General features: G+C 44.5%; 2 protein-coding genes across 2 annotated transcripts; one reads left to right on the forward strand and one right to left on the reverse strand.

The window, feature by feature from the left end:
* The first annotated feature begins 1326 nt into the window (after nt 1–1326).
* si:dkey-183n20.15 (RING-HC_RNF170 domain-containing protein) lies at nt 1327–9747 on the forward strand. Its single transcript, XM_042322199.1, has 6 exons — nt 1327–1508; nt 2022–2124; nt 2954–3062; nt 4581–4654; nt 5391–5501; nt 8514–9747. The coding sequence occupies exons 1-6, from the start codon at nt 1426–1428 to the stop codon at nt 8811–8813; spliced, it is 780 nt and encodes a 259-aa protein (XP_042178133.1). The 5' UTR covers nt 1327–1425; the 3' UTR covers nt 8814–9747.
* Nucleotides 9748–9894: 147 nt separating this feature from the next.
* On the reverse strand, nt 9895–21704 carry pfas (phosphoribosylformylglycinamidine synthase; the record flags this gene model as incomplete). The annotated part of the gene is made up of 24 exons (XM_042322709.1): nt 9895–10701; nt 10842–10982; nt 11135–11281; nt 11358–11472; nt 11564–11863; nt 12275–12420; nt 12577–12696; nt 15639–15794; nt 15923–16006; nt 16091–16271; nt 16481–16711; nt 16909–17151; nt 17258–17481; nt 17566–17796; nt 17955–18083; nt 18343–18480; nt 18682–18810; nt 18930–19054; nt 19166–19306; nt 19417–19522; nt 20086–20284; nt 20393–20498; nt 20603–20738; nt 21638–21704. Coding segments are annotated over 24 exons (3909 nt in total), but the record flags the coding sequence as incomplete, so codon positions are not given.
* Between the last annotated feature and the right edge of the window lie 1484 nt (nt 21705–23188).

Here is a 23188-nt window from a genome sequence, read left to right on the forward strand (position 1 = left end):
GACCTTTCACCTTCTCTCGTCCTCTGTCAGAGGGAGAACAAAGTCACTCTTAGCCTGTTAGCTCAGCATTCACCCTCTGACCCCTGCCAAATCGATCAACTGTTTTTAGACATTTTGAGGCATTTTTATCCTGTACTTGAGATCGAGAAGTGTAGGGTGAACGTTTGTGTTCCAGGAAGCAGACTGTGAAGCGCTGTAACAGACAAAACAGTTCAACATCATACGTGAATATTTTCACGTTGCAAACATACACTTGCTGATAACAGTTCTTTATTACTCATTAGAATGTCAGACTGTGGGAATTCAGTTGTAATCTTGACCTTGGGCAATGCAAATCTGTATCTACGATATCTTTACCAGTACCAATGTGACAGACTTATGTATGAAGACTATTATGATGACATTTGTGCGAATCCTAGTGAATTTAGAGGGTTTGATATTCCTTTCAACTGGGGTGCTCCTCAAAGAGATGGATAGAGGTCTCATCATTGTATCTGTGCCATTATGGCGTCACCATAAGGGCAGCACCATTGAGGCATTCTTAATTTTAAAGTACTCCATTTTCGTCTTCTTTTGTGTTTGAAAATTTACCAGGACTTGCAGTGCAGGAGTCTTGAACCAACTCTTCTGTGTTATTAATGTATTGCGGCCACTAGATGCCGCTGATATAGTTTAAGGCCATATACAAACCATACAACCCAATTTGAAGAAGATGACAATGCTTTAATCATTGGCTGATTGCTTCAACCCATAGGAATCCCCACCCAGTTGACTACTAGTGGAAGCCCTTAATGTCAATGTCCATGCTAAAAACAGGTTATTTCCAAGTAGAGATCTCTATACATCTCTATGAGTCTGATACATATGGATTGATAGACAACAACAAGGTTTTTCACAACTTTATTTCACCATAGAGCTGGTGTTTTACGGTAAAGGCTTTAAACTCAGTAAACCTTCAGTAAATCATTGCCAAGTTGGCACTAAACTATTAAGACTGAAAAGGCGGGGACAAACAGTATAGCTTTGAACTTGTGTGGGTGGTCACATGATCAAAATAGAATTTGGAAATGGGAATGGCCATGGAAACGCTTTCCAGTTTTTGTTTAGAGCCCTTACCGATTTCATGTTATAATAACATTTACCAATCACATCAATCACATATTAGAGAATCTGCTTTTATGTTATGTAATCCTAGTACATTGACATTCACTGCAATCAATAATGTGCTCTGGTGCTCTCTAAGTCTCTTCCAGGCAGGCAGCCGTCAGCTCCCAGATCGAAAGGCCTAGTTAATGATTAACTGACCAGTAAGATTTATTGTGTACAATGATGCAGTCAGGAAACATTTCCTTCTCTAGCCTCTCCGGGAAACACACAGTCTACAGAGACACACTCATGAGTGTCTAGGAGACACTCCCAGGCTCTATGTCTGTTTACAGCCACCAGACCTACACTTCCAGCTGCCAGATGAATCAGACCATGCACACCTCACACAGCTCTCATCCCAGGTAAGTCTTTTTCTCTCTGGGCATAAACAGAGGGTCTATACCCTCTCCTCTACACACCACCCACTCACACACTACAGATGCTGATAGTATAGGTGTGGTTGGGTGTCTGGTACTTAGACTGTAAAGGTCTGGTAGCTTGGGGTTGTGTGTATCTGGTATCCAGATTGTTTTCACAGTTAACTAGTTTGGGTACTTGGTATAGGGGGATGGGGTGTCTAGTATCTGGTTACTAGCTTTTTACCAACTAACTAAACTTGCACTGGGCAAATCACCATAAGATCCCAGTTTGGCTGCAATATGCCAAATGTGTATTGTCCTCTATAGACAATGTATAGATGTTGGACAAACTATCTACTGACTTTATTCAGTGTCAACTGCAACTATCAATAAGCAAAAGGTTTAACAGCTATGGTGGCTGATAGTTTGTTAAATAAATTGTTGCATGCCAATTTGAACCTTAACACAATGTAATTCATGTTATTCCCCCATCTCCCCAATCTCCTCCTCCACCAGATGTGACCCTCTGCCTGAGGTCACAGTGGGTCAGGGTCACCTAGGATCGTCCTCAGAACACACACAGGATCGAACATCCCTCAAACATGTGACCTACAGCAAGGTGAGGCCACACAGAAACACACACACACACACACACATACTGGGTCAATTACTGATGACCCCTAACATCTAAGAATGCTAGGGGGCAGGGTTCTAAGCCCTGACATGACAACCACTATAATCACACTGCAGTGTCAATCAACACATGCCACAATGTCAATAATAATTTTTATATTAGAAAACATTAATTGTAGTATAGCAAAGTTTTGACTGTCTGACTGTCTGGGGAATCAGGAGAAATAGTGGCCGTACTTTCCATAGTGCTAAAATCATTGCTGCTACAAAGACCAGCGTAATTACATTACATTATATGTCGGAGTAATGTCACTGTCTTAGTTTGATATTGTTGTTAGTTGTTGAGATTACTGTTATTAACTGATAATAACTCTTACTCTAACAAATAACGATTACTGTTATTAACTGATAATAACTCTTACTCTTACAAAAAATGATTACTGTTATTAATAATGCTTAGAAGAGAGGCAGTCTGGAGGGAAGGAGAGGATGGTAGGGCTCCCTCCAGCTGGCAAGCTAACTCAGACCGTGATAATTTCCGAGCTGATATTTCCTTATGATGGGGTCCACTGAGGTCCATTTATAGGACCTTGGCCTCATCTTTCCCTGGTGCTTGTTTCTGTTATTTCACTGCTATTCCAGAGGTGTGTATCTCACGTTCCTAAAAGCCACAGTATTTGCCAGTTTTAGACATGGGACCTGCCTTTCCAATCACTCTTTAGTGATCAATTAAGTGCAGAGAGGTCAGAGAAACAGAAACCGGTGTTATAATTACCTATCTCTAACTGTACCAATGTATTCCTCTCTCTCCCAAGAACTCCTCTCAGATCTGTCCATCTGCGGGCCACAGAGACTGGCTCTGCCCTGTATGTCTACAAACTGCCAGCTTCCCCGTAAAGACCAACTGTGGCCATCTCTTCTGTGGTAAGACAGTACCACGACCACCACAACCTGCACATGATCAGATTTATCTAAGGGCCAATAGAGACTTGTACAGATAGAAAGAGGTCTTTAGAGCACAGAAGGTAGCATATTAACATTTACATTACAAATGAAAGTACCATACAACAGACTGACAGGTCAGGTTGGATCTATTTAACTATTTTGTCTGTCCATCTGTCTGGCCAATGAAGCATCCGTGTTTCTATCCGTGTAACATGATGAGAGCCCCAAGACCTGTCTAGCCTGTGCCACACTAGTGACCCAGTGTGTGGCTCCCACCTGATGGAGATCACACACAGTCAGGCTTTGCACATTCACACACATCTCTCTCATTTGGCCAGAGTCACGTAGGCTCACTATGAAAACAGGAAAATAGGAAGGATGTTTTTGGCACGCGTGTGCAAACTCTCCCAGGGCCATCTATGGTCTAAAAGGGTCCTAGGATATGGTGACTATATGGAATTGTTATGACAACCTGGCTGTCAGTCTGGTCTTTGTCTTGCTATCGTACCTAGGTCGAACAAAAATTGAAAATATCTGAAATACTTGAGGTGTGCTTGACTTGAGGTGTGCTTGACCCCGTCTTCGTCGGGCTCAATAGAATCAACAAAATAGTCCCAAAAGTGCAAAACACAAGCTTGCTAAATCAAGAGAATTTCACACATTTTAAATACCTTTTCGATCCAGTTCGGTTTGCTATCTCTGAGTAAGCAAAACTGTCTGTTTTGACAATAACCTCATTACAGAAGTGGCACAACAGTCATAGACAGCTACAGTTGCCTTCAGAAGGTATTCACACCCCTTGACCTTTTCTACATTTTGTTGTATTACAGCCTGAATGTAAAATTGATTAAATTGAGATTTTGTGTCACTCGCCTACACACAATACCCCATCATGTCAAAGGGGAATTATGTTTTAACAAATGTTTACAAATTAATAAAAAATGAAAAGTTGAAGTGTCTTGAGTCAATAAGTATTTAACCCCTTTGTTATGGCAAGCCTAAATAAGTTCAAAATGTAGAATAAGTCAAAGGTTATGAATACTTTCTGTATATCAGTGGTGGGTTAAAATAGTGGTTGATAAGGATAGTAGCAACAGCCAATCTTCTCTCCCTCACCTAACCTTCACCATTGTCTGTGTCATCATCACATGACGTAATAACTACTCCACCTGACCTGCCCCACTTAACCCTGCCTTCCCCTCAGAGAGAGAGGGTGGGAGAGATAGGAGCTACACTTTACACCTAAACACCATCCAAGTGTGTGTTAATTCACGATCATGCAGTAGACAAGGTCATATCACTACATCAACAGCTTCTAATGCTGCTGTCAGCATTTTGCTCATTCCCGCATTCCGCCTCATGCACAATAATATAAACATACTACGCTAGCGATATGACCATGTTTCCTTAATGGTGAATCGTTGTTTTGGGGGTAAAAATATGAATGAAAATATAAGTGATAGAGTACTTTATGTTACCTTGTTTCTCTGTCTGCAGCTCCCTGTCTGATCTCCTACTGGAGACATGGGTCCTGGCTGGACGCCATAAACTGCCCTCTGTGTAGACAAAAGGTAAGGAAGATACACCCAACTGTAGAAACAGCCATTATTACCAAGATATAAAATCAAATCAAATTTTATTTGTCACATACACATGGTTAGCAGATGTTAATGCGAGTGTAGCGAAATGCTTGTGCTTCTAGTTCCGACAATGCAGTAATAACCAACAAGTAATCTAACTAACAATTCCAAAACTACTGTCTTATACACAGTGTAAGGGGATAAAGAGTATGTACATAAGGATATATGAATGAGTGATGGTACAGAGCAGCATAGGCAAGATACAGTAGCTGATATCGAGTACAGTATATACATATGAGATGAGTATGTAAACAAAGTGGCATAGTTAAAGTGGCTAGTGATACATGTATTACATAGGATATTACACTTGTTGTCTGAAAAGAAAATGAGCATCATGTTCAAATCATCTATAAGTGACTTTTGTGAGCTTCACAATTAAATGTAGATACTTTTGGATGATTTAGACATGATGCGCAAAAAAATGCTGATATTGGTCCCATGACTTTAATGGGATTTGTGCCACAAATGTTAAAACGTTAGCATTTGGAAACAGTGCCAGGAAAACTAAACCAAAGCATGGATTGATTTCATACCTTGTCGATCGACTGCTTCCAGGGTCAGGAAACCAACATTCAATTTTACAATTTGGTGAACTATCCCTTTAAGTTGAATAAAAGTGATAAATAATTATTCAGAATGTAACTGGAATGGATTCTCTCTCTCTTAGGTCAAGGTCCTGTGTCGTCTGTTCAGTAAGGGTTGGTCAGACAGTAAAGAGAGGGAGGTTCTGGGAGAAATCACAGACTACAACAAACGCTACTCAGGAGCCCCTCGAAAGGTCAGTACCACACACAAAACCTTTCATAACCTTTACTAACATGCTACAACCACACTACAACCTAGTAACACACAAAACCTTGTCATATACTTTATTAAAACATGACGCAACCACACTACAACCTAGTTCTACTAAGCTAACATATGGAATTGTTTTAAGATTGGTCATACCATGGATCATTTAGGTATTGGATTTAGCATTTTAGGACCCCTATAGGTATAAAAAAAATACACTGCTCAAAAAAATAAAGGGAACACTTAAACAACACAATGTAACTCCAAGTCAATCACACTTCTGTGAAATCAAACTGTCCACTTAGGAAGCAACACTGATTGACAATAAATTTCACATGCTGTTGTGCAAATGGAATAGACAACAGGTGGAAATTATAGGCAATTAGCAAGACACCCCCAATAAAGGAGTGGTTCTGCAGGTGGGGACCACAGAACACTTCTCAGTTCCTATGCTTCCTGGCTGATGTTTTGGTCACTTTTGAATGCTGGCAGTGCTTTCACTCTAGTGGTAGCATGAGACGGAGTCTACAACCCACACAAGTGGCTCAGGTAGTGCAGCTCATTCAGGATGGCACATCAATGCGAGCTGTGGCAAGAAGGTTTGCTGTGTCTGTCAGCGTAGTGTCCAGAGCATGGAGGCGCTACCAGGAGACAGGCCAGTATATCAGGAGACGTGGAGGAGGCCATAGGAGGGCAACAACCCAGCAGCAGGACCGCTACCTCCGCCTTTGTGCAAGGAGGAGCACTGCCAGAGCCCTGCAAAATGACCTCCAGCAGGCCACAAATGTGCATGTGTCTGCTCAAACGGTCAGAAACATACTCCATGAGGGTGGTATGAGGTCCCAATGTCCACAGGTGGGGGTTGTGCTTACAGCCCAACACCATGCAGGACGTTTGGCATTTGCCAGAGAACACCAAGATTGGCAAATTCGCCCCTGGCGCCCTGTGCTCTTCACAGATGAAAGCAGGTTCACACTGAGCACGTGACAGACGTGACAGAGTCTGGAGATGCCGTGGAGAACGTTCTGCTGCCTGCAACATCCTCCAGCATGACCGGTTTGTTGGTGGGTCAGTCATGGTGTGGGGTGACATTTCTTTGTGGGGCCGCACAGCCCTCCATGTGCTCGCTAGAGGTAGCCTGACTGCCATTAGGTACCGAGATGAGATCCTCAGACCCCTTGTGAGACCATATGCTGGTGCGGTTGGCCCTGGGTTCCTCCTAATGCAAGACAATGCTAGACCTCATGTGGCTGGAGTGTGTCAGCAGTTCCTGCAAGAGGAAGGCATTGATGCTATGGACTGGCCCATCCGTTCCCCAGACCTGAATCCAATTGAGCACATCTGGGACATCATGTCTTGCTCCATCCACCAACGCCACGTTGCACCACAGACTGTCCAGGAGTTGGCGGATGCTTTAGTCCAGGTCTGGGAGGAGATCCCTCAGGAGACCATCCGCCACCTCATCAGGAGCATGCCCAGGCGTTGTAGGGAGGTCATACAGGCACGTGGAGGCCACACACACTACTGAGCCTCATTTTGACTTGTTTTAAGGACATTACATCAAAGTTGTATGAGCCTGTAGTGTGGTTTTCCACTTTAATTTTGAGTGTGACTCCAAATCCAGACCTCCATGTGTTGATAAATTTGATTTCCATTGATAATTTTTGTGTGATTTTGTTGTCAGCACATTCAACTATGTAAAGAAAAAAGTATTTAATAGGAATATTTCATTCATTCTATTCTAGCATGTGTTATTTTAGTGTTCCCTTTATTTTTTTGAGCAGTGTATTTAAGACCAGTTTATTATTAATCACCCATTCGGATACTGACTGTAACTCCTGCAAACTCACTAGCTGGAATCCTCCACAACATAGTTATTTTAGCTTTGCGTAAGACCAGTGGCAAATAATGTGTAAAAATAGAAAAGAGTAATGGCCCAAGGGACCTGTCCTGAGGGACACCGAACTGTACATATCTGATGTTAGAGAAGTTTCCGTGTTCCCTTTATTTTTTTGAGCAGTGTATATATATAAAAAATGATTTGATAAAATATTTAATTTGGCCATTTCTACTAAAGCCCATAGAAAAGCATTGAACAACACATTCATAACTGGCAAAAAAGGAATACGGTTTTGAAGTGTCTGTCATATTAAGGATATATATATCCCATACTTCCATTCATTTGTATGGGTAACCTTTAGATGGGTCCCGTGACACCCGTGGGGGAAGAAGACCATCAAGTTCGTGAGTCTCCCCTTTCCACATAGCGGTCATATTATTTTGTTGACAAAACCGTTCAGAAGACCGATTTTCGGGATATCTCATGGTCTGACAAACACCTCTGCAGCTCGGCCACCTTCCACTAGCCCATGCAACAACAACAACAAAAAACATATCTCTAGCTTAAATTGACGGATTTTGATGTTTAAAAAAATTTATGTTACTTAGATTGACACACTGGTGCATCAATAGACTCTTAAGTTCGCAACTCCCCAACACTGTATACTACAATACAAATATTATTGATCTACAATGTTCTTAACCTTGGCCAACATGGGCTTGGGAGGCTCACAGTGATATTGGTATCTACAGTTCTCCACCAATTATCAAATTTTAAACTCAAAACCTCTTGTATTCCTCAAAATGTATGCTTTGAACATGAATGCACTCTGCATATGGACAAATGTGTAGAATTGCAGAAAATTAGCTTGAAGACATACATTTTTTCTCTTCAATGCCAAGAGAAGGGCCTTTCAAATGTTTTTCAATGGGCCCAAGACTTGGTTCGCCCAGTCATGCACTGAAGACGTTGAAGTAAAACTCCTTGTATGCTATTTTTAAATCGCTGATGAATTTGCAAAAGGGATCCCAGCCACAAAAAGTTTGGGAACACCTGCTCTACTGAACAAGAGCCATATCTCTCTGTCCCACCTGAAGCCAGGAGAGGTGACCGTGGCACCCTCTACTCACACCTGTGTCCGTTTGTCTTGTCCCTTAGGTGACAGACTACCTGTGTGACACACCCCTGTTCCTGCAGCTGCTAATCCGCCGCCTGGGCACCATGGGGGGGCTAGTGTTCCTCTTCTTCCTCCGGGTGGCACTTTGCTGCCTAGGGACTGTGGTGTCCCTCGCCTCACCCCCCCTGGACACTCCACCCTCCCTGTCTGACCTCCTGGGGGTCCTGGATGACCTGGTGGTGGTCTTCCTGCTGCTCATCTGTGTTATCAATATCAACCAGCAGATGGCACCAGATAGTGGGAACTCCTCAGCTCACACAGGGGGTAGGCCTGTTCAGTAACTCTCTGTAGAGCGAGCAGCAGAAATGATGGCCCGCAGTGATTTAGCTTTCATTTCGACAGGAGATCTCGAGGTGACTAACCTCTTTTTTGATAGACCTAGCAAGAAGTCAGCAGTGTATGTCTGCTGGTTTACATCCTGGGGTTATTAGCAGGTGTATTCACTAGGAACCAAACAGTGAGGGATCTAACTGAATTTGTCAAAGAAACTCATTTTGGTTGTAAAACATTTTGGACTAATGATTACACCCCAGGTGTTGGACTCACTGTTACCACAAGCAGAGGTTTGAGGTTTACAGTCTAATAGTAAGTCTAACCAGGGGCTCAGTTTTTGCATGGCTGAATGCATGAAGTGTCACACCTAGCCTTCTTTCCTTCATGACCACTGATCTGATGAAAGCAACATGGTGGAACCTACACAAATAGTCTCTCTTCCTCCAGTGGGTATGTTTAATGGAATGTGTTGAATGTTTTTTATGTAGCATTTTGGAGGTTCATTGTCTGATATTTTCAGATTTTTGTGTGTGTCGTGTTTCTTTCTACAGTACCCGTTGCTAGTGTTTCAACATATAGGGAACTTTCAATAAATTCCCTGGTTTTCCCAGAATCTCAGTTGGGGGGGGGGTTCCTGGAATCAGGAGGGAATAAGCAGGAAATCCAGAATCCCCAAACAGAATTTGTAGGAAAAAACAGGGAATTTATTTAAAGTTCCTGGAAATGTCCAACCCCCTAGCCTTTATTTTGGTGTCCGTGTTACTGTTGTCAATCCCTTCAGTGGTTCAATAAAACCTGGGTCTGTTCATGGGGGGTGCAAACATAATACACAGATTAAATGTAGACCTATTATATTGTACCCTGCTGTTTCTCAGTGAAACTGTAAATACTTGATGTGAATACTTGTAAAATGCTATAAATGGTGTATTTATTGTTCTGAAAGTTTGTTATTTGTCCTTACTGAACAGGGAGTAAATGCCGAGACCAATAACTCTTTTCCAGATGAGCCCTGTTTAGCACAACAATACACATGCAAATACAATATAGACATTAAACTACACATTATCCTTGTATCAATTATTCCATCTCCACATTTTGAAATGTATTTAATTAGTTCTCAGTTTGATAGAAAAATAACAGTTCATAAACCATTTGGAAATTTGTCAGTAAATTACAAAATGTTCAATATAATTGAACAGCATCAGTGATAAACAGAGAACCAATCAAACTATCTGTTAGTAGTAGCGTGACCTTCGGAATGTTAAAGACAGCTCAAGTGATTGATCAGATACTTTTCGACCATGGTGCAGTGATTGGTGGGCTTTATTTCAGCATTGATTCTCTGGAATGCAAATACTTTTCAGTTTGAGAAAATACTATTTTAAGTACCAATAACATAAAGACTGATTTTAGCAGAGTAACAGTGTTCAGTTAAAACAGAACAGTGGATAACATGTAGTGGTGTGGGGAAGTAATGGGAATGTTTCTGACCATTTTAGCAGTGCAACTGACTTCCAAGCCAAATTTTGATTTCCACAGTTGGACTACAGTGCGAAAGAGCTGTGTTGTCTAGCTAGCTCCCTCACTGTTGATGACTACACCAGGCAGCAGCGTTAGTAAACATGCGTAGCCAGGGAGAGGTGGTGCTGAGGGAGCTCTGGAGCTCCCTGGGGGCCCATGGCCACTGCCAGCCAAAGGTACAGCGCTCCGGGTGGGGCATCATGGCCAGGTGGCGCCCATCCCTGGAGGTCAGCCCCGCTAGGCCCTGGGGAGAGCCGTTAGGGTTCTGGGGGTACACCTCAGTGGGTGCACCCGTGTCATCCAGGTAACGGAGGGGGGCGAGGCCGGAGGAGATGATACGCTGCTGAACCTGGGGGGAACGGAACTGAACCAGACCTGAAGAGAAGGAGAAGATGGAGAGTTGGATGACCCTTGGCTTTTGTGCATCATTGTCAACATTTATCATGTCAATGTGGAAAATTGCAATAGCGGTCTATTAAGCTAGATAGGCTGAAGATTATTTTAAGAGATTGTACCTTCCCCATGAGCCACCCAGACGCCTAGGGCAGAGCCTTCCATGCCCCGGAGCCAGACTGAAGGAGAGGCCTTGATCCCTACACTGACGAACCGCGACTCAAACCTGCCGGATTGGTTATGGGTCAGGACCACATCAGACTCTGCAGAGACAAACACACAGCAAGATGGTGAGTGGGACTGTCTGAGTGAACAGTACTCAAAAGACAGTCTTCAAATTAATCGTTGTCTTGGTAAATCTCTCTCTGGGAAGAAACTGTAATAAGTAGACACCAAAGCCAAACAGTTTGCCTACCACCTCCTCCCTCCTCCCCGACCCATCCCAGCAGGGCTAGGAGCTGACAGCCGTTGCAAACACCCAGACTCAGCGTATCGTCACGACGCCGGAATTGCTCAAACTGCGCTCTGGCCCGGGGGTTATAGGTCACTGTGGCAGCCCAGCCTATCAGGGGACAGATACACACAGGGTTAAAGAGAATATGCGTGTGTATGTGTACATGCTTTATGTGTGTGCATACCTTTAGCTGAACCCAGGACGTCTGCATAGCTGAATCCTCCTACAAACACCAGAGCCTTGAAGATGTCTAGAGTTAAAGAGCCTGAACACAGGTCCTGCATGGTCACATCCCATACCTAGACATAGACACAGAGAGAGAGGGGTCGCAAACAAATTGTGTGTGTATGTATGCGTGTGTGTGTGTGTGTGTGTGTGTGTGCGCGGTACCTCAAAGCCAGCCATGTAGAGAGAGACGGCCATCTCTCTGTCTCCATTGCTGCCCTCCTCTCTGACCACAGCCACGCGAGGCTGGCTTGCACAAAAACCGTTATTGCTGGGTTTCTCCATGGGATCAAAGGTGAGTTTGAAGTAGGGCTGTGTGCGTGTGGCTAGCCCCTCCTCTTCCTGCTGTACACATAGCTGATTGGCCTGCAGGCGTTCAAGCTGGAAACTGGTGCCTTCCCACAACGCCCGGAGGCTGGGCAGACGGTCACTCAGCACTTCCTGTCCGTCCACATGAACTTTGACCTGAGACAGGAAGAACAATGTTAACAAAAATAAACAACATCCCCCAAAAAGCATTGATATCAATGCATGATTTATGTGAGTTTGAGTCAAGTGCTCGATTCTATATTATAAACTGGGTATTTCGAGCCCTGAATGCTGATTGGCTGACAGCCGTGGTATATCAGACCATAATACCACGGGTATGACAAAACATGTATTTTTACTGCTCTAATTACGTTGCCAACCAGTTTATAATAGCAATAAGACTCTCCAAGTTGCGTCATGCTTAAGAACAGCCCTTAGCCGTGGAATATTGGCCATATACCTGCCACACCCCCTCGGGCCTTGTTGCTCAAGTATCTAACATAGGATTCTGCCCTATATGACCATCCAAGACAAACAATAGTGATATAAATAGTGTGTCAGTCTCACCATGGACTCTGGTCCGAAGCCTTGGGTGGTTCCGATGCGGTGACACTGTAGTCCAGCGTGAGTGTACCTCTGACACACATTCTCTATGTCCCTCTCACACACCTCCACTACCAAGCCCAACTCCTCACTGAATAACACCTCCAGGACTATAGGAAGAGTGGGGGAGGGACAGAAAGGGGAGAGGAAGGGTACATAGAGGTAGGAAGGGTAAGAGAGAGATCTGTGTTGTATATATTGCATATTGATATCTTCCTTACCTCTGAGGGTTTAAATAAAGTTATAGAATGTTCTGTCCTACTGACCTCCAGCACCCAGCGAGGGCAGGTCCACCTCTATCCCACGATTCCCTGCGAACGCCATCTCCAGCAGACAGGAAATGAGCCCTCCGTCGCTGATGTCATGTCCTGCACTCAGCAGGCGGTCTGCAACACACATAACACACTACTGACTAGAATACCCTGGTATGATACACTTGTGGCGAAATCTGCTCGGAATCTTCACTGTGCGCTGCCACTTTAAGAGCGCATGAGCAGTAAGGAAGGAGGAAATAAAGAGAGCTCGTTCAGCTCTTTGGGCAGGGGCTCTTGGGTGGCGCGACAGTTTGATTGTGTGTGCTGTGCTGCAGAAGTTTTGTTTGTTTTCAGCGTTTGTAGTTTATAAAGTATTTAACTCAAATCATCGGTGTGATCGCTTTAGATCGTGGTTGTTTTTGTTTGGGACCGCGCCCGTTATGGATCGGCATGGATTAGTAGCAACATTGTTGCGAAGCTTTAACATACAAACCAACAAACCATCGGACAGTCAGACAGTACACCGGCAGGCCTGACGGACAGTCAGACAGTACACCTGCAGGCCTGAAGACCACAGCTAAGATTTCTCTTTTTCTCTCTCTTTCTCTTCCCTCTCGTTCCAGTGCTTTACCCTGCAACAGACTCTCTATTTTTCAAATGCACTTCCCATTGAAGTTCATTAGAGCTGGACTATTATTGCCCTGCCAGAAGTATTTGGATGGACATTTTAGTTAAAAGGGAGGTTGCTTGCAAGTTGTGTATTGTTATGTGAACTGTATTGACGTGTACTAATGACATGTGGCCGAGAAGACTGTGGACATTTTTAAGGCCTTTGTTGTGCCTTTGTTGTGTCGATGAACACCCCCCACATTCATACCCTCTGCACTCATCCACTAGAAAATAATACAGATTATTGCAAATCCTCTGTTGATGACTGGGTTTGTTCTTGTATGAAGTTGCTGTTAAATTGCTCTGCCATTATTAGTATTATTGTATGAGGTATTCTTGTTGGGGTAACCCCTGTGCTGTGATGTGGGTTTTATATGGTGTGTATTCTCTTTTCTCTCCACTGGCTATCTGGTAAACAGGCTACACTCTAGGCAGTCTCTTCTGCTGATGTGTGTGGGTCTGGTAGTGGCACTCTCTCTATTCTACTCTTTTCCTTTCGGCATGGTTAATACCTGCCTGGCGCCCGAACAAAATCTTTCTTTACCCCTCTCTAATAAATACCGCTACACACTACCGACTAGAATACACTGGTATGATACACTACCGACTAGAATACACTGGTATGATACACTACCGACTAGAATACACTGGTATGATACACTACCGACTAGAATACACTGGTATGATACACTACCGACTAGAATACACTGGTATGATACACTCAACAGACAGAACAGTGACAGTATACAGTGCCTTGCGAAAGTATTCGGCCCCCTTCAACTTTGCGACCTTTTGCCACATTTCAGGCTTCAAACATAAAGATATAAAACTGTATTTTTTTGTGAAGAATCATCAACAAGTGGGACACAATCATGAAGTGGAACGACATTTATTGGATATTTCAAACTTTTTTAACAAATCAAAAACTGAAAAATTGGGCGTGCAAAATTATTCAGCCCCTTTACTTTCAGTGCAGCAAACTCTCCAGAAGTTCAGTGAGGATCTCTGAATGATCCAATGTTGACCTAAATGACTAATGATGATAAATACAATCCACCTGTGTGTAATCAAGTCTCCGTATAAATGCACCTGCACTGTGATAGTCTCAGAGATCCGTTAAAAGCGCAGAGAGCATCATGAAGAACAAGGAACACACCAGGCAGGTCCGAGATACTGTTGTGAAGAAGTTTAAAGCCGGATTTGGATACAAAAAGATTTCCCAAGCTTTAAACATCCCAAGGAGCACTGTGCAAGCGATAATATTGAAATGGAAGGAGTATCAGACCACTGCAAATCTACCAAGACCTGGCCGTCCCTCTAAACTTTCAGCTCATACAAGGAGAAGACTGATCAGAGATGCAGCCAAGAGGCCCATGATCACTCTGGATGAACTGCAGAGATCTACAGCTGAGGTGGGAGACTCTGTCCATAGGACAACAATCAGTCGTAAATTGCACAAATCTGGCCTTTATGGAAGAGTGGCAAGAAGAAAGCCATTTCTTAAAGATATCCATAAAAAGTGTCGTTTAAAGTTTGCCACAAGCCACCTGGGAGACACACCAAACATGTGGAAGAAGGTGCTCTGGTCAGATGAAACCAAAATTGAACTTTTTGGCAACAATGCAAAACGTTATGTTTGGCGTAAAAGCAACACAGCTCATCACCCTGAACACACCATCCCCACTGTCAAACATGGTGGTGGCAGCATCATGGTTTGGGCCTGCTTTTCTTCAGCAGGGACAGGGAAGATGGTTAAAATTGATGGGAAGATGGATGGAGCCAAATACAGGACCATTCTGGAAGAAAACCTGATGGAGTCTGAAAAAGACCTGAGACTGGGACGGAGATTTGTCTTCCAACAAGACAATGATCCAAAACATAAAGCAAAATCTACAATGGAATGGTTCAAAAATAAACATATCCAGGTGTTAGAATGGCCAAGTCAAAGTCCAGACCTGAATCCAATCGAGAATCTGTGGAAAGAACTGAAAACTGCTGTTCACAAATGCTCTCCATCAATCCTCACTGAGCTCGAGCTGTTTTGCAAGGAGGAATGGGAAAAAATGTCAGTCTCTCGATGTGCAAAACTGATAGAGACATACCCCAAGCGACTTACAGCTGTAATCGCAGCAAAAGGTGGCGCTACAAAGTATTAACTTAAGGGGGCTGAATAATTTTGCACGCCCAATTTTTCAGTTTTTGATTTGTTAAAAAAGTTTGAAATATCCAATAAATGTCGTTCCACTTCATGATTGTGTCCCACTTGTTGTTGATTCTTCACAAAGAAATACAGTTTTATATCTTTGTTTGAAGCCTGAAATGTGGCAAAAGGTCGCAAAGTTCAAGGGGGCCGAATACTTTCGCAAGGTACTGTATAAGCCATACTGATATAAAGTGTGACTGACCTTGTAGCAGGATCTGTGTGGTATTGAAGCAGGCAGTCAGTAGCTCCGGGTGGTCAAGGTCAGGTGAATGGTCACCTAACTGACCGTAACACTGGGCCAGAGCTGACCCTCCCAGTCTGTAGTGACCTGGAGTCACTGGAACCCACAGCAACACACCTGGAGAGGAGGAATGTTAGAGGTGTGCGGAAATCAACTCAGGAACAGGTTTAAATGTTGAGCTGTGTCAATATTGTGATGTGCAGTGTGTATGTGTCTGTTCAAGCGTGTGTGCGCGAGTAGCAAACCTTGGCCGTCAGGGTTCTCCAGGTCAGGGGTAACAGTAGCCGTGATGTCGGGACACACAGCATACACAGAGATGACCAGAGCACCTAGAGAAAGAGCAGATTTATACACAACACACACTGCCTGTTCCCCAAAAAGCACATAGTGCCCTAAACACACAAACAAAGTACCTGGTGCTTTGACAGTCTCTGTCCCAACTCTAGCAGCCATGCTCAGTGAGTCCTTCCCTCCGTCGATGGCCACGCCCAGCTGACCCATGACATCACACATGGCCCGACACGCCTCCCAGAGACATGCCCCTTCACCAGGGAGCTTTGCCGCCCACATCCAGTTACCACTGCACTTTACATCCTGAGAACACACACTCAGCACTTAGCACAGAGAGACTGGTGCTGATGTTCGCTAAAAGTTTGTTTTCGGTCTTTCTGAAGGGCTCTGACTGTGGTCAATGCCATTGCACCCTAATTATCTCTGCTGTGGTCATTGAAATCATTGCATGCCTATAACGGTCTCTTCCTGTCAGGGCTGTGATTCTAACCGTGCCCGTTATATTCTATTACCTTCAGGGCTGTGACTTCAGCAAACACCAGATTAGTCAGCGCTTCCCCCACAGCCATGCGAGCTCCCGCCGCCGGCGAAACCAGACCTTTGATTGGCTGTTCCCCGATTGCGGTCGCCGCCCCCTTCAGGCCGAATGGAGACAGAGAGACGACAGCGACATCAGCCAATGGGGTGTGGAGCGGACCAACGCACTGTTGCTGGGCAACCAGACCCGTAACGGACCGGTCCACCTGAGAAAGGGATGGAGATACAGAAGAGACAGATTAAGGTAGTGAGACAGAGAGAGAATACAGAATGAACTCAGAGCTTTTCTCTCTACAAAAACATTTTATTTACTAAACCTAACAGCCTTAATTTACTGTTTAATGTTTTTAACGTGAGGGTAAAACATTACTGAGATAGCGAAATCTCTAAAACACACACACACCTTGTTAGTTAGGTAGCGTTTGGAGGCGACGGCGGGCAGGCGTAGGACTCTGTCCAGGGCGTCTCTTACACCCAGCCCAGTGGGAAGAGATAGAGGCTTGAGGTCAGTTGTCATCCTCTCCATGACAAAGTCCTTCTGGGGCATCTTCCCCAGCACCCAGTCCAGGTGGAGGTCTACAGGACAGCGCCCTCTGTCTGTCTGGTCCTCTCCTTCACCACCACCCACATCATCCACAAGCACTATCTACACATGGAGAGAGACCATTGTCAAAATCACTCACACCCCAAAGGAAAGGTGTGTGGTAAAATGACAGAAATGTGATTCAGTTGTGATTCCTCCCCATCTTCACCTTTCCATCTCCAGTGATGTTTCCAACAAAGTCAACCGGGCACTTCTCCCTCTGACACACCCTCTCCAGGAAGGAGCGATCTGACTGGCGGATGAGCATGGCGTTGCTCTCCTGGTACTCCGCCCCCCATAGCTCCAACACACTGAGGGTAGGGTCTCCTCTCTTAAACCTGCTGCAGTAGATCACAGCTCCTGCCGGCTCACACAGCTCCTTCAACACGTTACCTACAAAACAACTACATTAATCCAACACACAACCAATCCCAACTCAGACTTCCATTCCTCAGCTTCGTCACACACTCTTCTTACCATTTCCCCCTGCCCCCTGGTCATGTATACTACAGATGGGGTTTCCTCCCGCTCTCTCCAGACAGGCCCTGAGTGCCCGGTTCATCTTCTGTTCCATCTCAGCATCTCCTCTCTGCACCGCCCCCAGGTCTCTGGCACTGGAGTTATCACCCTGCACCTGGATAGAGGAGGCAGCCCCTCCTCCCACTCCGATCCTGTACACCGGACCCCCGATCTTCACCACCTCCATTCCTGACAAACAGCAGCACAAGTAGCGGTTTTACAGACTGGCATTAATTCTATGTTTAAAATAACCCTATAATGTCAATAAATGACCTAGTCGATTTCCACGTGTTGACCCCAACTTTACCACTAACCATACACCAATCAGCTCCAACCAAAGATCTAACCTCTCTCTGCCGGCTCCTTCTTCACATGTGCATCTTCGATGCAGCCCAGCCCACCGCTGAACATGATTGGCTTGATCCACTCTCTCCTCTCCCCACTGGCCAGTCGCATGCCGAAGGACCGAGCAAAGCCTAGATGGAGACCGAAAGCAAGTTAACCTCATGTGGTTTCAACTCCAAAAAACATGTCATACTCATGAGGAACGGAAGGCTGGTTAAGTCTGAAATGGAACCCTATTCCCTACACGTTCCACCACTTTTGATTAGCGTGTACGAAATGGCACCCTATTCCCTATATAGTGCACTACTATTGAAGTACTGCAGCAGCACTATATAAGGAATAGGGTGCAATTTCAGATGCTGCTGTTGTTTCCATCGTTCGTGTCTGTACCTGCCAGGACTGGTTCTCCAAACTTGTTGCCATAGTCTGACGCTCCATCACTGGCTCCGATGACCACCTGCAGGGGAGGGGCAAAGCTGGGGGGGTACTCCCACCCCTCCCCCTTACACTCCCATGGCAGGCTGTAACCTGGGGAGAGGAGAAGGGAGAAGGATAGGGGGAGAGGGGAGAAGGATAGGGGGAGAGAGGAGGAGGATAAGGGGAGAGAGGAGGAGGATAGGGGGAGGATGGGGGAGATGGACATCTTTTACTCATGCAAGGTTTCCTGCCATTTCCATGATCCTCACGACACAGCGAAAGGTACAGACAGACATCTCTCCAGACACTCACCAGGTATGTGGAGGTTGCCAAAGCAGTATCCGGCGGTGCCAGCGACGACATGCCCGCCCTGCCCAGCACTCTGCACATCTCTGATACGCCCTCCTGTCCCCGTGGTGGCACCACTGAACGGAGCTACACCTGGGGTTAAATAAAGGAGGAGGAAGGCAGGGAGAGGGGAGGGATTTCAAAAAGGTGTAAATATATGTATAAAAGAACTGTGACACACTCCTGGCCTGGATGTGTGTGCATGTTCTCACCAGTAGGGAAGTTGTGTGTCTCCGCAGTGAAGATGACATGCCTTTCAGAGAGTCTCAACTCGTAGGCACTGGCCTGGCATGGGTCTCTGGGGTACACACATTCCACCTCCATCCCCTTTATACCACTACACAAACACACACATACACACTATGGAATTGTAAAATGTGGAAAGGAAACAAAATCCCCATCGTGTGACATATTGTAAAAGCGTCCTTCCATACACCATCTCTCCTACCTGCTGTTGTCACAGAACTGGATTACGTTGTTCTGGTTGCTATGACGCTGGGTGTCCATGATGAGGCTAAACAGAGTGTCCTTCTGCTCATGTCCATCAATCACCATACGTCCCCGGAAGAACCAATGACGACTGTGCTCACTGAGGGAGGGCGGCACAGAGACAGGAAATGCAAAAAGTCACCCCCAGAAGCAAAACATGAATAAAACAAAGGAAGATTAAAGAGTACACCATCAACAAAACACACCTACCTGTTGGACTGGGCAAGGTCGAAACACTCCACACTGGTAGGGTTCCTCTTCACTCTCTGGAACAATGACGTGTAGTAGTCCAGATCCCACGAGTCAAAGGCCAGACCTACACACACACTTGAATATGTTATTTGGATCAACAATGAAACATATCATATGAAACAGCGAGCTCACGTCCTCAAGGCGGTTCACATTAACACAATTCTAAAAATGAGAAACTAACAGTGATCAAGGGAAGGCTGTTCATGTGGGTGAGTTTACTATTCAGTCAAACTCCACAGGCCCCTCAAAGTATGAGGGATTGAATTTATCACACACACACTGATATTGCAAACAGTTAAATCACTGCTCACAGAGCATGCTTTAATCTAATTACACAAACACACAAAGTGTGCCTTAGTGTAATTACAGACACAAGCTAATCAATGACACCGTCAGTCCTGTGACTTCAACCATCTATGTCATTAGATTATATGTCATGTGACAAAGTAGGGCTATCCACATAAGGGGAAGGACTGGTGAAAGAGAGGGGGAGGGAAAAGGAAAGGTTAGAGAGGACAACAAGAGATAGCCAACATAAGAAGAAGAGGGAGAAAAGAAAGAACGGTAGACAGGAAGGAACCAATCGAAGACCTGATGAGATATCTAACATTAACAGGTGGTACTTACCCAGCTCATCGTTAGCAGTCTCCAGGGCAGCTCGTCCTTTCTCCAGGATGTCTACCTCAAACACTTCCTGTGGTTTGGTTGCCACCGTGAAGGAGGAGATGGGATGTGTGTAAACACACTCAGTCATACTGTCATAGAGACTGCTGACCAGTCTCTCCACTTCTCCATCCAACACTGTCTCACTCTGTCCATCCTTGGGCTGGCGAGAGAAAGGGACAGGAAAGTTAGAATTGATCCAGTTGTCCCCTTGTGCAACATGGCAGCCTGAGGAATTGCACCTAAATTGTGTGTGTCTGTATTTGTGTACTTGTATCAGCAGTCTTCTGGACAGCTCCACTCTGTTGACGTTGGTCAGTCCAGCACTTTGACAGATGGACACAGCGTTAGTGGACCATGCTGTTGAAAAGTTCAACCTACAGGGGGCAGCACAAACAAAACATCAATAGTGGGGCGCAAGGGTTGATTTGAGCATTTCAAATCAATTTGTGTGTGTGTGTGTCTGAGTGTGTGTGTGTACCTAGGTCCGATCTCCACTAGTGTTCCTCCCTCTCCCTCTGTCAGGTATGGTGTGTCAGACAGCTGTTCTGTCTGCAGAGTGGGGCGGAACAACCACAGCAGCACCTCCCTCTGCTCTACACTCAGAAACTCAGCACCTAGGGGAGTAAGGGGAGGGATATGAGGAGAGAATTAGAGAGCCTAAAATTCACTGAAGACACATTTTCCCCCTCTTCATTTAACTAGGAAGTCAGTTAAGAACAAATTCATATTTATAATGACGGCCTACCAGGAGGCAAAAGGCCTCTTGCAGGGACAGGGGATAAAAATAAAAAGTAAAAATAACAACACGACACAGAGAGACCTAAGACAACACAGAATGGCAACAACACAGCAGCAGCACAAACATGGTAGAAACGTTGTTAGGAACAGACAACAGCACAAAGGGAAAAAAGGTAGAAAACAACACATCACGCGAAGCAGCCACAACTGTCAGTAAGTGTCCATGATTGAGTCTTTGGATAGAGATAAGAGACAGAGATAAAACTGTCCAGTCGCTAGCTGCAGCGCACTGAAAGAGACCCAGGGATGTGCGCGCTTTGGGGACCTTTAACAGAATGTGACTGGCAGAAGAGATGTTGTATGTGGAGGATGAGGGTTGCAGTAGATCTCTCAGCTAGGGAGGGTTGAGGTCTAAGAGTTTATTTTTTTAATAAGAATTAACCAGTGGGTCTTGATTTGGGTATAGAGAGTTTACAGAGGAGTATAGAGTGCAGTGATGTGTCCTTTAAGGAGCATTGGTGGCAAATCTGATGGCCGAATAGTAAAGAACATCTAACTGCTCGAGAGCACCCTTACCTGTCGATCTACAGTACCCGTCAAAAGTTTGGACACACCTACTCATCTTATTTAAGGGTTTTTATTTTCTACACTGTAGAATAATAGTTTAGACAAACTATGAAATAACACATGGAACCATGTAGTAACCAAAAAGTGTTAAACAATCTTCACTCAGGACTTTTGGAAAAACATATACATTATGCACAAACACACTCACCTGTCAGCTCGACATTGTAGCAGAGCTCACTGGTGATTGACAGCTGGGTAGGATGGGTGAAGTAACACACACATCATGAACATTAGGGAAAGGGTAGCAGTCTCCAGTTCTTTCACCATTGTCCAGAAAGTTAAACCCACAGAGAGAACTGCCCCTCTCAGCCTCCTTACTGTAGAACCTCACTACTGCCATAACTAGAGAAGGGGAGATGAGTGGATAATTGTTTTTTTTCTTCCCAAAACCCAATGGTGACATAGCACATATGTTACCATGCACATGTTGGAGGCCACATGACAAAAGAGTAATTTAACACTAACCATCTTTAAATCAAACAATCATTATAATCAATCAATAATCTATAAGGACCGACTCCAGATCTGTCCCTGTGTTGACTTTTGACCTGATTATGCCCTGGACAGAGGTCAACTCTGCAGCCAGAACAGAGTGTGTTGTATTTTTGTGACACTGTAGTCAGTCTGTCAGCTAAACACAGGAAATTATACAAACATACATATTGGAGCAAGATCAAATACGTGTCTGTCAGTGTAGCCTAACTGTTGGCTTATCGGTGTGGGTTGGTACACACTGCACTTTGGGTTCTAAAGAGGTCTCAATGCTCTCACCCTCAAAGGAATGTTTACTGTAGCATTTGAGGTCCACTGATACTTTCACGTATGAATATAGTGCTGAGACAAGGCAGCCTAGTTGTTCAGCTAAACTTGCAGTCATTTTCTATGCAGGGAAGCCTAGTGGTTAGCGCGTTGGACTAGTAACCGGAAGATTTCAAGTTCAAACCCCCGAGCTGACAAGGTACAAATCTGTCGTTCTGCCCCTGAACAGCCAGTTAACCCACTGTTCCTAGGCCGTCATTGAAAATAAGAATTTGTTCTTAACTGACTTGCCTAGCTAAATAAAGGTAAAAATAAATGGAAAAATCTGCCCCAACTGTTACTAGGTTATAACAAGTTAGAGGATGTGTGCTTGACAGAAATACAGAGTAGAACGAGGGTAGCTAAGTGGATATGGATCATGAGGCCGATTCCAACCCTCCTCATCTCTATACAGTGCATTCATTAAGTAATCACAGTCAGGACATGGGTCAACTTCATTATTTGCGTGTTGCATCACAAGGCATGCAGCTCGGGCTCTAGCAGGGCTATTTCGTTAACTGATAAAGTGTCCTCCATATGAAAATAATGCTTCGTTAGATATGATAGCAATTTAGCCAGCGATATTGTAATCAATTTGGTTAGCTAAGTATCTAACAAAATAAAACAATAAAAATCGGATTTGATCGTTTAGGCAAAAAATGAACTAGTAAGAAAACGTGGCACATGAGTTTTCTACTTCCTGCAACAATAGATCGTGCACAAGATATAACACGGCATCAAATCTAAACTTTGAAAGCGTAAGGTAAGTTACTTACAAAGTTGCTAGCTACAGTAACGTTAGCTAGCTAGCTTTAATTAATCAGCTAGCTGGATAATTCAATACGAATAGTTCACTAGCTAGTAGTTAACTACAACGAGTAAAATACAGAAACATTCTTAG

The sequence above is a fragment of the Oncorhynchus tshawytscha genome, linkage group LG05 (assembly GCF_018296145.1).
Source record: "Oncorhynchus tshawytscha isolate Ot180627B linkage group LG05, Otsh_v2.0, whole genome shotgun sequence".
Taxonomy (NCBI): domain Eukaryota; kingdom Metazoa; phylum Chordata; class Actinopteri; order Salmoniformes; family Salmonidae; genus Oncorhynchus; species Oncorhynchus tshawytscha.

Coding starts and splice junctions, on each gene's coding strand:
- si:dkey-183n20.15 (XM_042322199.1), top strand. CDS start 1,426: ATGTCTGTTTACAGCCACCAGACCTACACTTCCAGCTGCCAGATGAAT. Junction 1,509..2,021: donor TCACACAGCTCTCATCCCAG/GTAAGTCTTTTT, acceptor CTCCTCCACCAG/ATGTGACCCTCTGCCTGAGG. Junction 5,502..8,513: donor ACTCAGGAGCCCCTCGAAAG/GTCAGTACCACA, acceptor CTTGTCCCTTAG/GTGACAGACTACCTGTGTGA.